The 18099-nt window shown below is 36.4% G+C and overlaps 1 protein-coding gene across 2 annotated transcripts in view; it reads left to right on the top strand.

The window, feature by feature from the left end:
- USP34 (ubiquitin specific peptidase 34) overlaps window positions 1–18099 on the top strand; it is a 243367-nt gene that overhangs the window by 159654 nt on the left and 65614 nt on the right. For both annotated transcript variants that reach the window (XM_054728434.1, XM_054728433.1), the window contains 9 exons: window positions 298–402; window positions 2800–2855; window positions 2948–3068; window positions 14631–14814; window positions 15265–15425; window positions 16048–16113; window positions 17439–17585; window positions 17675–17731; window positions 17818–17895. In XM_054728434.1, the coding sequence (XP_054584409.1) occupies window positions 298–402; window positions 2800–2855; window positions 2948–3068; window positions 14631–14814; window positions 15265–15425; window positions 16048–16113; window positions 17439–17585; window positions 17675–17731; window positions 17818–17895 (975 nt within the window). The remainder of the gene's footprint in view (window positions 1–297; window positions 403–2799; window positions 2856–2947; window positions 3069–14630; window positions 14815–15264; window positions 15426–16047; window positions 16114–17438; window positions 17586–17674; window positions 17732–17817; window positions 17896–18099) is intronic.

Here is an 18099-nt window from a genome sequence, read left to right as displayed (position 1 = left end):
ATTCTTAATTTATATCACATTATTTAGCATTATACATTCATATCTTTTTCAAGTAGGTTGTACTGTTAAGTAATTTGAGAGTAATGTTATTCTGAGTTTTCTCATTCACTATGTTCTTAGTTATTCTAATTTTATAGAAAATAGGAGTGTTGTCTTCATTTTTTTGTTAAGTTCTTATTACTGTTTAGTTTGTATTAGGATTTAATTCTTTTCATAGTCTAGTTTCTTAAATATATTGTAATTTTAAGTTGCTTTCCTTTGAAAAATGATTTCACGAAGTTAAAATTTTTTTAATAGATAGATGATTATGAAGAAGAGCCAATGTTAAAACCTGGATGCAAAGAGTATTTTTGGTTGTTGTGCAAATTAGTTGACAACATACATATAAAGGACGCTAGTCAGGTATGTTCAGGAAACTACATTATCATGTTAATAGAGATGAATTATGTACATATGTGTTCGTAACTTTATAGGTCCTTATTAAAGCATTTTAATCAATAATAAGTTGAAAATGTTATAATTTTTCTCGCTTTGCACCTTTCTGTTCTACTCTATTCCTTTCTTCTTTTTACTTTTATCTTTGTTGAAATGGCTTTATCTAGTATCTACATATAAGTAGTTTCCTGTCTCTTTTGAGTAAGATTTCTGGATGCAAAATCTTACTTAGAATGTGAAATTTAGACTTTAAATTTAAATACAGCTTTCTATAATAGCATGTAGATTTGGAGTTCTGAATATAAAATAAAATTGCAATTCAAATATAAGTTGTTTTAAGGTAAAGAAACACTCTGAGTTTGCTGATTAGTAGACTACAATATTTCCATCTAAACAAATGTTTAAAACAAAAGAATTTTAAAAACAAATTTGCCACATAAAGTTTTTTGATTTTTTTTTTCTCTTATAAATTTAGTAAACTAAAATGCATCTAAATGATCTCAGAAAAAAAAAAGAGAAACAACTTAAACAAAATGCATTTAAATATTTAGGAAACATTTTCTCTGATTTTTTAATGTATTTTGATCAAAGTGCAATATATGCACTTTACATTTAAAATACCCTGTAGTGTTTGATCTTCTTTTTAAGAAACAGTTACATCTGAATTCCTTTTTTTTTTTTTTTTTTTGGTTAATCCTCACTTGAGGATTTTTTTCCCCATTGATTTTTAGAGAGAGTGGAAGGGAGAGGGAGAGACAGAGAAATACCAGTGTGTGAGAGACACATCGATTGGTTGCCTTCCACATGCCCCTGACCAAGGCTGGGAGCCTGCAGCGAAGGTACATGCCCTTGTCCGGAATCTAACCCGGGACTGTTTAGTCCACAGGCCGACACTCTTATCCACTGCGCCAAACCAAGTTCTAGCCCAGCCTGTGTGGCTTAGTGGTTGAGCATCACCAGTGTACCTAGAGGTCCCTGGTTCAATTCTAGGACATGGTATGCCTGGGTTGTGGGCTCTATCCCCAGCAGAGGAGGGTGCAGGAGGCAGCCCATTGATCAGCATCAATATTTTTATGTTTCTGTCTCTTTTTCTAAAATCATAACATATTTTTAAAAAATTAAATTCTATTTTTTATTTCTATTTTATATAATCTGTTAAAATGTTTTGCTCAGTTATATTGATAATTAAAGCTTTTTAAAATTATTTAACTGTATGTAAGTTTATTTTTAAAGCCTAGTTTAAAGGTGGTGTTAAAAAACCTGAATTGGCCGAAACCGGTTTGGCTCCGTGGATAGAGCGTCGGCCTTCGGACTCAAGGGTCCCAGGTTCGATTCCGGTCAAGGGCATGTACCTTGGTTGCGGGCACATCCCCAGTAGAGGTTGTGCAAGAGGCAAGCTGATCGATGTCTCTCTATCATCGATGTTTCTGACTCTCTGTCCCTCTCTCTTCCTCTCTGTAAAAAAATCAATAAAATATATTTAAAAAAAACACCCTGAATTGTCCAGTATGTGAATTATATTTTAATAAAATGGTTAAAGAAAAAGTATAAAACAACATCAAACCTTAGTATCTTCTCAATAAATGTGACAATCATAATTTGTTACCGACATTCCATTGTATCTTTTCTTTTTTAATTTTTATTGATATATATGTATATATACATAAACATATACAATGAGTGGCCAAATTATTATGATCTCTGAATGCGTAATAATCTGGCCACTCAGTGTGTGTGTGTGTATCTGTGTATACACACACACACACACACACACACACACACACACACACATACATATATATATTAGAGGCCTGGTGCATGAATTCGTGCATGAGTGGGGTCTGGCCAGGGGGAGGGGACATAGGCGGTTGGTCGGCTGGTCGAGGGGACAATTTGCATATTAGCCTTTTATTATATAGGATATACACTGAGTGGCCAGATTATTTTGTGTTCAGAGATCATAATACTCTGACCACTCAGTGTATATATTTTTTTGTAGAGAGAGAGAGGGAGAAACATTGATATGTTGCCTCCCTCATGCACCTTGCCTGAGGATTGAACCCACAAAATTGCCCTGCCCGGGAATTGAACCCACTACCTTTTGGTGTATGGGACAATGCTCCAACCAACAGCCATACTGGCCAGGGCCCATTGTATCTTTTTTGAAGGACTGTCAATGATGTGTTTACAACTATATTATTATTAATTTGACATCACATATGAGTTATTTAATAGGTATATTAATGAATTTAGGAGAACCAAATTCTTATTACTTCAAAGGAAAAATTTTTTTATGTTGTTTTAATCTGAATTATTAACTATAAAAATTTATAGTTTAATTTTATATTTTCTTTTTGTATTAAGACAACGCTCCTCGACTTAGATGCTTTGGCACGGCATTTGGCTGACTGTATTCGAAGGTAAAATTTGTTGTAAAGTTGACAATTATATTGTTGAGAGACAAAAGGACATAATTATGTGAACTATCTTGTTTTGCTTGTGTTTTCTGTAGCAGGGAGATACTTGATCATCAAGATGGTAACATAGAAGATGATGGGCTTACAGGACTCCTCAGGCTTGCAACAAGTGTTATTAAACACAAACCACCCTTTAAATTTTCAAGGGAAGGACAGGTAGGTATTAAGACATCTAAATATCTGTGTGAAATATGATTAAAACTTTTTTTGTTGCAATGAAAAATTTCCTTAAACATGCAAACGTAAAGTTTGCTAGAGCTTTACTGCTGGGAGGAAAAGTGAACTGTGAATAAAATGAACCCTGGAAATATAAACCTTAGGCTCATTTTTAGAATGCAGAAATAATTTTTAATTTCTATGACTGTATAGAGAGAAAAACTTTAATGGTATAGTTTTGTGGAATTGAGTATTTTGACTAGTAACTTACACAATGGAGTTAACATCTAGTCATTATAGAGTACCTGTCTTACTGGTTTTATATTTGAAAGGCCCACTTGAAATAAAATCCATTTGATACACTTAATGACTAAACTAACAAATGTCTAATTACTCTTTAGATTGAGTTATTCACTCTTCCATGGGCACTTCTGTCATTTCTTGCAGTGAGTAGTTACTTATGATCTGTAAGAGTTGGTTATTGATTGTGTCAGAAAACACAGGCTGGAAGATTGTTGCCATGAGCATAGACTAACAATTCTTGAGATGAGCTTAGAGTGACATTTTTACCTATGTTAAATCTGTGTTACTTCCCGTATTCCCTAAAGCTCCTTCCTTTGCTGTTTCTTCTGGGTCTTTCCATTATTTTTCCATTATACCCAGTGGGAATAATTTGATTGATTCATAACCTTACTGGTTGAAGTCTTATATATAAACCAATATATAACTATTATTCTTAAATAGAAATAATAATTTTTCTGATAATTTGTAAAACAAAAATCATCATGATAAGTAAAGGAAAAAGTTTTAGGTAGTAGAACGAGAAGATTCCTTTATATAGTTCATTTTCCCATGATGCTTTGATGATGGCCTTCCAGCACTTTCTGTGTATATAATAAATACACAAGTATATAATTTATGTTATGTAACAACATTCTGTGATCTGTTTTCTTCATTTAAAAAATGAATACATTAAAAAAAATACCCTTTGAAAAATTAAATACGTAAGAGGGAAATAATTTCATGTTTTTAAAAAATATATAATTTTATTGGTTTCAGAGAAGAAGGGAGCGGGGGAGAGAGAGAAATGTCAGTGATGAGAGAGAATCATTGATCAGCCGCCTCCTGCATGCCCCACTCTGGGAATCAAGCCCACAACATGAGTATGTGCTCAACCATTGAGCCAAACCAGGCTCACATAAATTCTTCTTTTTTAAAAAAAATATATTAATTGTTTACAGAGAGAAAGGGAGAGGGATAGAGAGTTAGAAACATCGATGAGAGAGAAACATTGATCAGCTGCCTCCTGCACACTCCCTACTGGGTATGAGCCCGAAACCAACGTACATGCCCTTGACCAGAATTGAACCTGGGACCCTGAGTCCGCAGACCAATGCTCTATCCATTGAGCCAAACTGGTTAGGGCTCACATAAATTCTTAAAGTAAATTTAATTAATTTTAATTAGAATACATCACTTTACAAAAAACTATATCATTTTTATATCCCCAGCCATACTACATGATAGGTGTTTTCAACTGGTGTGTCACAGAAGCACACTAGTGAGCCACAATAATTTTTAAAACATGGAATACGTGACTATTTAGTCAGGGGCACTTACCTCTTTTCCCTTAGACCGTCAAATAAAAAATGACAGTTTGCAACAAAACAATAGTAATACAGTGTGAATGAATCAAAATTATTTTTTGTCAGATCAGCAAAAAATATATATATATTTGGTATGCCACAGACTTTTTTTTTAAATATGTTTTTATTGCTTTCAGAGAGAAAGGGAGAGGAAGAGAGAGATGGAAACATCAATGATGAGAATCATTGATTGGCTGCCTTCTGCTCATCCCACAAGGGATCAAGCCCACAACCCAGGCATGTGCCCTTAATTGGAATTGAACCTGGGACCTTTCAGTCTGCAAGCCGATGCTCTATCCACTAAGCCAAACTGACTAGGACATGCCACAGAATATTAATAATTAGTTAATATGTGTCATGAGATGAAAAAGATTGAAAATTGCTGTTATGTGATAATGTTAGTTTCTAAACATCTCCATACTAGAGGCCCAGTGCATGAAATTTGTGAACGGGGTGTATGTCCTTCAGCCCAGCCTGCACCCTCTGGGACCCCTCAAGGGCTATCCAACTGCCCTCTCACAATCCAGGACTGCTGGCTCCCAACTGCTCGCTTGCCTGCCTTCCTGATTGCCCCTAACCGCTTCTGCCTGCCAACCTTATCACCCCCTAACCACTCTCCTGCCAGCCTGATTGATGCTGAACTGCTCCCTTGCCAGCCTGATTGCCCGTAACTGCCCTCCCCTGCTGGCCTGATTGCCCACAACTGCCCTCCCCTGCTGGCCATCTTGTGGTGGCCATCTTGTGTCCACATGGGGGTAGCCATCTTGTGTGTTGGAGTGATGGTTAATTTGCATATTACTCTTTTATTAGATAGGAGGATTTGTTACCTGACTTTTAAATCTTTACCAGTTTCAGTATTGCTTTAGTTTTATTTATTTATTTATTTGTTTATTCATTTATTTATTTATTTATTTTTGTTAATCCTCAACTGAAGCTATTTTTTCTTGATTTTTAGAGAGAGTTTAAGGGAGAGGGAGAGGCAGAGAGAGAGAGAAAATATTAATGTGAGAGAGACATATCAACTAGTTGCCTCCTGCATGCACCCTAACCAGGGCCTGGGATTGAACCCATAACCAAGGTACGTTCCCTTGACTGGAATCAAACTCAGGATCCTGCAGTCCGAAGACTCATGCTCTATCCATTGAGCCAAACAGCCTAGGGCTACTTTTATTTTATTTCTTTGGTTATTGTTGAAGATAAGTGTCTTTTTATTTATGTACCAGAGGCCTGGTACACGTAATTCGTGCACAGGGAGGGGAGTGTCCCTCAACCTGGCCTGCACCCTCTCCAATCTGGGATCCCTCTCACAATCTGGGACCGCTGGCTCCTAACCGCTCGCCTGCCTGGCTGATTGCCCCTAACCACTTCTGCCTGCTGGCCTGATCGCCCCCAACTGCCCTCCCCTGCTGCTCTGATTGCCCCCAACTGCTCTCACCTGCCGGCCTGATCGTTCCCAACTGCCCTCCCCTGCCGTGACCCACCTCCTCTGCGTGAAGCAGTGGATATGCCGGGACCGGCCGCCTCTGTGCAGCACAGAGCCACAGGACCCCCACCCAGGCCTCACAGCATGGAGCGGCCTCCGGGCCCCGACTCCACTGTGCGCACAGCCATCACGCTACCTAGGCTTTTATTATATAGGATTGTCCCTTCGTATTTCTAAAAGTTCTTTTGAGAATACCAGCTCTTCTGTCTTATGTGCAGGAAATATTTCTAAAAGTCTTACTACTCTTCAATATTTTTTTTTAAGAACAGGTGTTTTTTTCCCCCCTCTCTTTTGTTTATTGATTTATATAAATAGTTGTCTTAGGCAAAGTGTTTGAGCCCTTATAAAAGGTAGATATTTTTATTAGACCCCATTTTGACAGAAGATGAAACTTAGGCATTGACAGGTTAAGCATCTTGCCTCAATGAGGTCACTCAAACTCTTGACCAAGCTTTTAATCACTAGTCAATAAAATCTACAGATATTAAGACCTTGAACACACTGTTTTATAATTCACTTTTTTTCACCTATCTTAGAGATTCTCCGTATCAGTATGCGTACTGATATGGAGAATCTTTATTTTTTAAAAAATATATTTTATTGATTTTTTACAGAGAGGAAGGGAGAGGGCTAGAGAGTTAGAAACATCAATGAGAGAGAAACATCGATTAGTTGCCTCCTGCACACCTCCTACTGGGGATGTGCCCACAACCAAGGTACATGCCTTTGACTGGAATCGAGCCTGGGACCTTTCGATCCACAGGCCGACGCTCTATCCACTGAGCCAAACCAGTTAGGGCTGGAGAATCTTTTTTAACAATTAATTGCATTCATTCTTTTTAACAATTGCATAATATTTTTTTTCTGGATATATGTAATATATCTAACTCCCTTCCAAATGATGAACATTGTCTTAAACTATTGCAAGTGATGTTTATACATCTATCATTTAGGAAATCTATTTTTTTTAAAATATATTTTATTGATTTTTCACAGAGAGGAAGGGAGAGAGATAGAGAGCTAGAAACATCGATGAGAGAGAAACATCGATGAGCTGCCTCCTGCACACTCCCCACTGGGGATGTGCCCGCAACCAAGGTACATGCCCTTGACCGGAATCGAACCTGGGACCTCTCAGTCCGCAGGCCAACGCTCTATCCACTGAGCCAAACCGGTTTCGGCCTCATTTAGGAAATCTGTAGAAAAAAATTCTAGAATTGCTGGTTCAGAGAGTATGTATCTTTAAGATTTTTGTCGATATAACCATATTGCCATCTATGGAAGCTGGGTCAATTTATGGTCCCATCTGCAATGTATGTGAGCAAGTGCCTCTTTCCCCACTTTTTACCAAGCTAGTTTACTGACACATATTTAACTTATGCCAGTGTGATAGGAGAAAAAGATTTAGTTTTATATTTTTGTAATTCTGGGTAAGGTTGAGCTTCTTTTCATGTGTTTGAAAGCCATTTATCTGTGCTATCTTTTCTCTGATCTGTTAAAATCTTTTTCTCATTTTCCTATTATGTATATAATTCTTTTTGTTTTACTAATTTGTAGAATTTTTTACATAAAAGAAATTCCTTTGAAATGTGAATTGCAAGTACTTTTTTGTTTGTTTGTTTTTTAGTTTCTTTATTGATTAAGGTATTACATATGTGTCCTTATCACCCCACTGCCCCCCCACCTCCCCACTCATACCCTCACCACCCTGGTGTCTGTGTCCATTGGTTAGGCTTATATGCATTGTGCTTTTGTTTTGATTGTTTTCCTAAGCAGAGTTCACTTTCATTTAATCAGATTTACTAATCTTTTATAGCTTTTGGATTTTGTGTTATACTTTAAAAATTCACACTATTTTCTTACACTTTCATTATTTTAGTTTTTACATTTAATTTGGTACTATAAGTGATTTATTGAGGTGACAGCAATGAAATGGGGAGTTAATTTCTTTTTTAGATAGCTATCCAGTTGTTATAACTGGCTAGGGTTTGTTCTGTTTTGTTTTTGTTCTTAATCCTCACTCGAGGATATTATTCCATTGATTTTTTATGGAGAGTGGAAGAGAGAGAGAGACAGAGAGAAACATCAATGTGAGAGAAACAACACTGATTGGTTGCCTCCTGCACAAGCTCTGACCAGGGCCCAGGCCGAGGAGGACCCTGCAACCAAGCCCTTGACCGGAATCAAGCCTGGGACGCTTTGGTTCACAGGCTGACACTCTCTCCACTCAGCCAAACCGGCTTGGGCAAGGCTAGTTTATTTTTAAATTGCTGATTAGAAATGCCTTTTTAGAATCATTCTAAGCTGGCATTTTTATTTGTATTTATTTCTGGACTTCCTGTTTCACTTTATCCATCCATTCATTCATCAACCTTATATCCTTATTACATAGATGTATAATTAGTATCTTGTAGAGATGGCCCATCTTTATTATTACTCAGAATTTTCCTGGCTATTTATTTTTCACGTAAACTTTAGAATCAATTTGTCTCATTCTTTCAAAAATTTAAATTGTTACCTTTATAATTTGGGTTGTATTAAATTTAGGTTGATATAGAAAAATTGACATTGTATTGAATTTGCCTATACAAGAACAGGATCTGTCTCCTTATTTATATAAGACCAACCTTTGTGTTTTTCACTTTGAGGTTTTCATTTGAATATTGTGAATTTTAAGCATTTCTTAAGATTATTTCTAGGAATTTTATTTTCATAATTGGTATCATAAATGGAATCTTTTCTACAATTATGTTTCCTAACTAGTTGTTTATGTACAGTATTTATTTGTTTATGAATTTGTTGTAGGCCATCTTAAATTCACTTGTTTTTAGACTTTTTTCAGCTGTCTTCACTTTAATCCTCAGTATTGTCATTGAGTTTCCTTTTGTTTTTAATTTATCATCTGCAAGTAATTGATTTACTTTTTTACTTTGAAGTTTTATCTCTTCCCAATTTTTAAAATTTATTTTTATTGTTGAGGGTATTACAGATGTCTGTCATACCTTTTGCCCCCCTCCATCTGGTTCCCGCCCCACCTCTGGTCTTCACTGCACTATTGTCTGTGGCTTTCTTTTATTTGTCTAATTTTGTCTGGAACTTCCAGAACAATGTTCAATAATAGTTGTTTTATTGTTTATTAGTAGTTGTTGAGAAAGTTTTAAGTTTATGTAGTCAAAACTATAGTTTTTTATCATTTTTTGTTGAGAATGGGAAACCTATAGAAACATGTACAGGAGAGTTGTGATCTGCATTGACATTTTAAAGGCTTCACCATACTCTAGGTATGGAGATCTACGTGGAAAACTAGGAAAGGGAAGTGTGTATGGATCAGGGGTCCAGTTAGAAAGTTTTGCAGTGGTTCTGGTGAAAAGTGGTTGGATTTGGAATATTTTAGAAGGTAGCGCTCACAAAACTTAAATTTAGATAAGATTGTGAGGTGGAAGAGAAGTTAATCAAAAGAGACTCCTCAGTTTTAAGTCTTAGAAATGAAGTGAATAATAATGCCATTTACAAAGAAGAGGAAAACTCAGACTCCACAGGATGGGGGGAGAGTGGATGTATCAGAAGCAGGAGTTCTATTTTGGACATGTTAAATTTGAAATGTCAGTTTAGATAGCCAGTGGCAGTTTAAGGTAGTTGGTTTGGGTGTAACTTTAAGAATAATCTCTATCTCCAGTATATTTAAAGTTTCTTTTCTACTTTAATGGTCTTGCTTTTTTATTTAAGAATTTTTAAAATTTTCATTGAGAATTTTACTTTAGTTCAGAAGTCAGTAAACGTTTTCTGCAAACAGCCTTATAATTTTAGGTTTTGCAGGCCAGGTATGGTCTCTGTTGCCACCATCACCACTATCATCACTATTGTTACTGCTTCTCTTCCCTTTCCTCCTCTCTTCCTCCCTTATTCTCATTCCCCTTTAAAAATATAAACTCCATTTTTATCTCTACTACCTTGCATAGTATCTAACACATATACTAGGTGTACCGGTTAATGTGGATTTTTTTCAATAGATGGAGTTACACATATGTTGATATATATGCGATTTGATATGTATGCTATTTTGTTGTATTGACAACAAGCTTCAAAACTTCATATGTCAAATTTGCTGAAGGTATTAACATCATAGATATTTTTACACTTAAAAAAGTCAAATTTCGTGCCAAAAAAAGAGCATTTGTGGAAAGTTTTAATTCATTACTTTATTTTGAAGAAAAGTGCTGTGGAATACTTTGGGAAGCTTATGGTGAACATGCTCCATCTCACGATACTTGTGAACGCTGGTTTAAACGCTTTAAAAGTGATGATTTCAATGGGAAAGACAAAGAATGTCCAGGTCAACCGAAAAAGACCAACAATTACAAGCATTATTGAAGATGCATGTCAGACTCAAAAACAACTTGCAGAATGATTAAACGTTGCTCAGCAAACAATTTACGATGGTTTACAAGCAATGGGAAAGATTTTTAAAGGAAGGAAAATGGGTGCCACATCAACTGAACGAAAGACAAATGGAAAACCAAAAAGTCATCAGTAAATGTTGCTTCAATGGCATGAAAGAAAGGCTTTTTTGCATTGAATTGTGACTGGTGATGAAAAGTAGATTTACTTTGAGAATCCCAAACTCAAAATCATGGGTTGATCTAGGTCAACCATCAACATAGACTGAAAGGCCAAATCGCTTCTGAAAGAAGACAATGATCTGCATTTGGTGGGATCAGGAAGGTGTGGTATATAATGAGCTTCTAAATCCAGGTGAAACCATTAATAGTGATCACTACCAATAATAAATAATCAGTTTGAACCACACTTTGATTGTGAAAACGACCAGAATGTGCCAGAAAACACGGCAAAGTAATTTTGCTGCATGATGTTGCACCATCACACACTTCAAAACCAGTTAAAGACACATTAAAAGATCTTGCCTGGGAAGTATTAACCCACCCGCTGTATTCACCAGACCTTGTTCCTTCAGATTACCACTTGTTTTGATCGATTGCACATGCACTTTCTGAGCAGCACTTCAAAACATATGAAGAAGTGGAAAATTGGGTCTCTGAATGGTTTGCCTCAAAACAAGAAAAGTTCTCTTGGGATGGTATAAAGATGGGGGTAATGTGTAGCTAGCGATGGACATTACTTTGAATAAAGCACTTTTGATGTTTCTCTTGAAATGAACATGTTTGTGTTGTGGTGTGTTTTTTTATTACAAAAATCCGCTATTAACTGGTACACCTAGTATGTTGAATAAACGCATGCTTAAGACTTAGTCCTGATTTTTAAAAACTGACAACTTAATGATTCACTTGTTCAGCAGGTAATTATGGAGAAGCCTGCCTTATGCAAAATTTGTATGTATCCTCACAAAAAATGACTGCTTATTATACTTGTAACATGTTAAAAAAGTAAGCTACTAAAGGGATGTTATTGGGGATAATTAAGATCAGATAGCGAGAAGATTAGGAAAGGCTTTGAAGAAGATATAGTTTTTGTAATACAGGATAAAGTTTTCTTAAATAGACAAAGGAAACATCCTACCTAATAAAATAGTAATATGCAAATTGACCACCTTCGCTACGCCAAGCCACACCCACCAGCCAATCAGGGCGAGTATACAAATTACCCAACAAAGATGGCAGTTAATTTGCATATGCTGAGGGAGGGAGGAGTGAAGACTGAAGACAATTTAGAAGGAAGAGGGAGGAAAAACGGAAAGCAAGGTGGCTGCCAGAGGGAAAGCCCAGGCGGGGTGGGGCGGAGCGGAGCAGAATGGAGCGGGGCGGGCCTCAGTGGCGCGTGGGTGCAGGTGTGGCAACCGCAACGGTGGCAGCAGCGCTCGCGGCGGCAGCGGCCGCTTGCAGGATTCTTCCTGCAAATGGGCTACTAGTTTAATTATAGAAAAGAACACGAGTAAAAAATAAGTCATAGAAAACTGGGTGTGTACAGGGAATTGAGTGGTTGGTTCAATTTGGTTTGAATTTGAGGAAGTATAGGAGGTAACTTTGGGAAGCTAGGTGGCCATCTATTGTGGTCACAAGAAATTGTTTTTATATGTACAATAAAACAAAAACCTTTAAAAGGGGCTTTTGAAGTTTTGATCAGTCAAATAACCTCAGGAATATGTTTTGGTAAAGTAAATCTGGTAACTGATTGAAAGGCAGTAGTGCCGTTGTCTGTTAAGCTAGAATGATCCTGTGTTTATATTTTTATGGATTTATAAATTCTGAGAAACTTTGTTTACATAGTGGAAATGTGAATCTTGTTCATATAATGTTTACAGTAGGAATTAAAGTTTTGTTTTAATGTAATTTTTTTGAATTTCTTCTGAAATACATGTCAAAAATATACTGTGACCAATCTTCAGAAACTTTTTAATATTCTCTCAGCTGTTTGAGGTTCTTTCTGGAAAGTATACTAAAATGGCTTTACAGTATTTATTGAATGGGTATATTAATATACATATGTTGTTATTTCACTTAAAGATACCTGCTCTGGCTAAGGAAAATAAAAGTATTGTTTATTTTAGCATGCTTTTATCAATCTAGTATTTCTGATAAAATGCTTTCTTATCACAGGCTTTAAATATATATTTTCAATATTTCGGAGCTACAGATATTTCGCTTATTCAATTTCTAGATCTGAACTGATTGGCAAAGATAATTTATTGTCAAATGGTTACTAGCCAATTCCCTTTCTTTTTGAGTGAGCTTGGTTTTATTTTCTACTTTCTATCCAAGATAGTCATCTCACCTCTGAATTCTAAGGTAGACAAGTATAATCTTTCAGCTATATCAAGTAAGACCATATTTACTTTAAATATTTCTTAGCCAAAGTTAGGAACTATGTATTTTACTTTCTTTGATAATAGTGGGGTGAAGAGCTTTGAAGTAATTAATGGGAAAATATTTCAAATTGTGCTATATTGGGTACTTGTGTCAGAGGTTCCATGACCATCCCCAGCTTCATTGATTCACTAGAAGGAATCAGAGGACTCAGCATGTAGTTGTACTCATAGCTGAGCTTTATTACAGCAAAATGAAAGCAGCAAAGGAAAGTGTGGGGCCAACTCTGGTGGGAACCAGGTACATGCTTTTAAAAGTCCTCTCCCAATGGAGTTTCACAGATTGTGCTTAATTCACCCAGCAGTGAATGTCACAATACATGTGCAGTGTAAGGGAAGCTCTCTTGAGTTTAGAAGTCCAGGGCTTTTATTCGGATGGATGGTGTAGGTACATAGTATCTGAATAATTGACCACAGTCGCTGAAATTCCTGACTCCCAGATAGAAAGCAGTTATTCAGCATAAACCAAATGAACAGGCACAGTGAGCTACTTTTATCACTTAAGAAAAGTTTTATACCACAGGAGGATACTGTTTACCATTCAAGTTTCTAGATGATAGCCAAGGGACAACCTTACAATTCATACTTTCTAAGTATAGCAGAATCTCAGTCTTCACAACATTACCTCTTTTCTGTGCAGTACCCCAAAAGGTTTTATGCCCCAGAACAATCTACCATAGCAGTATTTGAGATGTGTGAGGGACATAATTGGTCATTTGCTACTTTACCAAAGAAAATTAAGAAAGAACAAGTGGGAAAGGTAATTCTCAAGGTTATCAAATTTAGGAAAAGTACATCTGAAATGTACTTTACGTGGTAAAACCTTGTACCTTAGTTTGAACTTCACTGGCATAGAAGTTAAGAGCTTGGTATCTTAAATCCTGGCTCTGACACCTGTCAACTCCAGGCAAGATTCTTTTTTTTTCTTTTTTTTTTTAAATCCTCACCCAAGGATGTGTTTTTACTCATTTGAAAGAGACATCGACGTGAGAAAACATTGATTGGTTGCCTCCTGTACACACCCCTAGGTTGCAGGGGATCAAACCTCAACTTAGGTATTTGCCCTGACTGGGAATTGAACCCACAACCTTTTGGTGAATGTGACGATGCTTTGACTGAGTCACCCGGCCAGAACAGACATGGTTTTTAATGTTTTTTGTTTGGGAGCTTCTGGCACTTAAAAGTTCTCATTATACATAAGTTGCTGCTTTGATGCCTACTATTGTTATTATTAGAGTAAAATAAGGAGAAACTTAAGTAAGTGCAGAAGCAGCCACGAAAGGGAGTAATGAGTACTTAACAAAAACTTTTGGTCACTTAATGGAGTGTAAAATAATAGCATTGTAAGAATGAGCTATATTAAGTGTCAAGAGGGATGTAAGAGGGAAGATGATTCTCACCCTTCTGTTTTCTCTAAGAAAAGTGAACATTGGGAATACTTTCCAGTGATTGTATATGAGGCTGCTTAAAATTTTCAAAAAGTCTTGTAGAAAAATGTAGATTGTCATAGGATTTAGTTTACATAAGTTACTCATATTTGGAATAAAATTAATATTTAAGTTTAGGTAATATGTTTGGTTTTTCTGTTTTTTCAGGAATTTTTAAGAGATATCTTCAATCTCCTGTTTTTGTTGCCTAGTCTAAAAGATAGACAACAGCCAAAGTGCAAATCACATTCTTCAAGAGCTGCTGCTTATGATTTGTTAGTAGAGATGGTAAAGGGGTCTGTTGAGAACTACAGGCTAATCCACAACTGGGTTATGGCACAACACATGCAGTGTAAGCATTCTTGTTTTTCTTTAATCTTTCTAAATTTTGTATGCAGAAATGAGATTTTTGAAGGGCATATTTCAAAGAAAGAAATCACTGTTCACACATTTTAACAATTATAAATGATTGTTGCTTGGATGTTATTGAAGTTAAAGATTTTTAATTGTGTGGTGTGTTTTTTAAAGGTGTGAAGGATGTTTTATAGATAGCTGAAGTACTTAAACATTTTCTTGTTAAATAATTTAGTGTTAAATGAAATGAAGTTGTGACAGTCCTTTGAATTTTTAGGAAATGAATTAGTTTTACTCTGTGTTCTTACTAATTTAAAAAGTACCATATATAATGTTTTATGCATATTAACTAAATACATAATGGAGGGTAATGGTTGTTAATAAAAACAATACATTATGTTTAATAGTTTGTTTGGGGGACATTTTTTCTTCCCTCTTTTTTCAGCAGCCCATGCACCTTATAAGTGGGATTACTGGCCTCACGAGGATGTCCGTGCTGAGTGTAGATTTGTTGGCCTGACTAACCTTGGAGCTACTTGTTACTTGGCTTCAACTATTCAGCAACTTTATATGATACCTGAAGCAAGACAGGCTGTCTTCACTGCTAAGGTACAATTTTCTCACTTTAAAAATTAAAACTATAAAACAAAATTTTAAAATTCTGTGGCTAAATCTTGATTTTTTTTAATTTACTGAAATATTGTTTGAGAAGCAATTTATGAATTTTAAAAAGTGACAAAATTTGATTATATAACTAGCTAACTCCATGTGTGGGTTTTATTTTTTAATATATTTTTATTGATTTCAGAGAGGAAGTGAGAGGGAGAGAGAGAGAGAAACATCAATGATGAGAAAGTATCATTGATTGGCTGCTTCCTACACGCCCCCTACTGGGGATCTAGCCCAAAACCCCAGCATGTGCCCTTACCAGGAATTGAACCGTGATTTCCCTGGTTCGTAAGTTGAAGTTCATCCACTGAGCACACAGGCTGGGTAAAGGAAGTGACTTTTTAAAGATGTCTTTATTCAGTTTTCTTACATAATAGTGATGGCTGTCTTTATATAATGAACTAAATACTTCCATTTTTAATGGTAAAATTGCTAGATTGTGCCTTTTCTACACATATCTAAAAGAAAGAAAATGGATAGTGTAAAGCATATTGTAGTACTTTCTTTGCTAGAATGTCTAATGTCGGTATCTTTTAATTGAATGTTTTCTTTTGAATTTCAGTATTCAGAAGATATGAAGCATAAGACCACTCTTCTGGAGCTTCAAAAAATGTTTACATATTTAATGGTATGTTTGAGAATTGTGTATGGGATGGGGTTGGGAAGAGATTAACCAAAGAACTTATATCCATGTATGCATTGCCCATGAACACAGACAATAGGGTGGAGAAGCCCTGGGCCTGGCTGGGAAAGGGAAGTAGGGGGGGCAAAGAGAGGGAAAGTGGGAGGGGGACATCTGTAGTATTCCCAACAATAAAAATCCTATATAATAAAAGCCTAATATGCTAAGTGTCCAACCATTCGTTCGACCATTTGACCAGTCGCTATGACGCACACTGACCACCAAGGGGAAGACGCTCCGACCCGTAGGTTAGCTTGCTGTTGGTGTCCGGCCAATCAGGACCAGGTGAGATAAGCCAGAGGGCCTGCAGCCCTCCCCAGCTGGCCAACCTCGTGAGGTCCCTTAGCCTGGCCTGGCCTCCACGCTCACGCAATCTGGAACCCCTCGGTGGATGTCAGAGAGCTGGTTTTGGCCCGATCCCTGCAGGCCAGGACAGCAGACCTCACCGGTCCACGAATCTGCACCAGGCCTCTAGTATTTTTTTTAAAACCTAATTAGATACACCCTCTGACCAAAGCTGAAAACATTAGAGCTCATTAGTTTTGACTTTGTCCTGACTATGTACTGTTAACTTTTCAAGTCGAATTTGTCACTTACTGGTACTTTTAATAGCTATATCTCAGTTATTTACACCCTGTTATTGTCTTTTGAAGAATCCCTTTTTCTGTCACAGCCCCCTCCTCCCCCCCGTTAGGCTTAGAATTTTCTGATTTCCTTTTTTCACCCCCTCTTCTTACTTCCATAACTATAAAAGTTCACTAAATCAATGTGTTGTGTGTTTTTTTAATTGCAAATCTTACAATATTACTCCCAGGCTTAAAACTCTTCAGTGGTTCTTTATTATGAACAGCATAATATCCAGGTTCATCAGCATGGCACATACCCTGTGTGATTTTGCTTCTTCAGTTTTCTTCTCTTCTTTTTATTCTCTTTGTTTGTTAATTATTACCCGAAGATTTTTTTTTTCCATTGAGTTTTAGAAGACAATGGAAGGGAGTTAGGGAGGTGGGTGGAAGAGAGAGAGAGAGAGAAACACATCGATGGGAGAGACACACAGTGATTGGTTGCCTTCCACTTGCACCCAGCTGGGGCCAAGGATTGAGCCTGCAACTCAGGTGTGTGCCCTTAACCAGAATTGAGCCCAAGACCTTTCCGTGCATGTGCCTATGCTCTTATCATTTAGCAATACCAGCCAGAGCGAGACTTAGGTTTCTTTATTTGATTATTTTATAATCCTTTTTCCCACTCATACCCCCACTATTCATTTACAGGAGAGTGAATGCAAAGCATATAATCCTAGACCCTTCTGTAAAACATACACCATGGATAAGCAGCCTCTGAATACTGGCGAGCAGAAAGATATGACAGAGTTTTTTACCGACCTAATTACCAAAATTGAAGAAATGTCTCCAGAACTGGTTAGTACCAGAATACTGAAGTTTCTTGACAATTGTAGAAATTTACCCAACTTTAGTTACTGACTTTTGTTTATTCGTTTGTTCCAAAGAAAAATACTGTCAAAAGTTTGTTTGGAGGTGTAATTACAAACAATGTTGTGTCCTTGGTAAGTATTCTACCTGTTCTTTGCTTTTTAGAAATCTTAATTAGCTTATTATAAAAATTACTAACTTTTTACTATTAATTGACCAGGATTGTGAACACGTTAGTCAGACTGCTGAAGAATTTTATACTGTGAGGTGCCAAGTGGCTGATATGAAGAATATTTATGTAAGTAGTGTATATATTTATAGATTTTTTTCCTGCTTTAAACTATTTGTATGTAGCAGGATTATGTTTCTCATCTTGAAAGTTAACTTTCTTCTATTTTCTAATGCATTGCTACTCAAGATAAGAACTAAAGATAGACCACAAAGTTGATCTTTTCCTAATCAAAATTTAAATGCTTCACTTTTGAAAAATTTAATAATATTC

Source organism: Eptesicus fuscus, chromosome 16, assembly GCF_027574615.1.
Source record: "Eptesicus fuscus isolate TK198812 chromosome 16, DD_ASM_mEF_20220401, whole genome shotgun sequence".
Classification (NCBI taxonomy): domain Eukaryota; kingdom Metazoa; phylum Chordata; class Mammalia; order Chiroptera; family Vespertilionidae; genus Eptesicus; species Eptesicus fuscus.
This window is presented reverse-complemented; position numbering and strand designations above follow the sequence as displayed.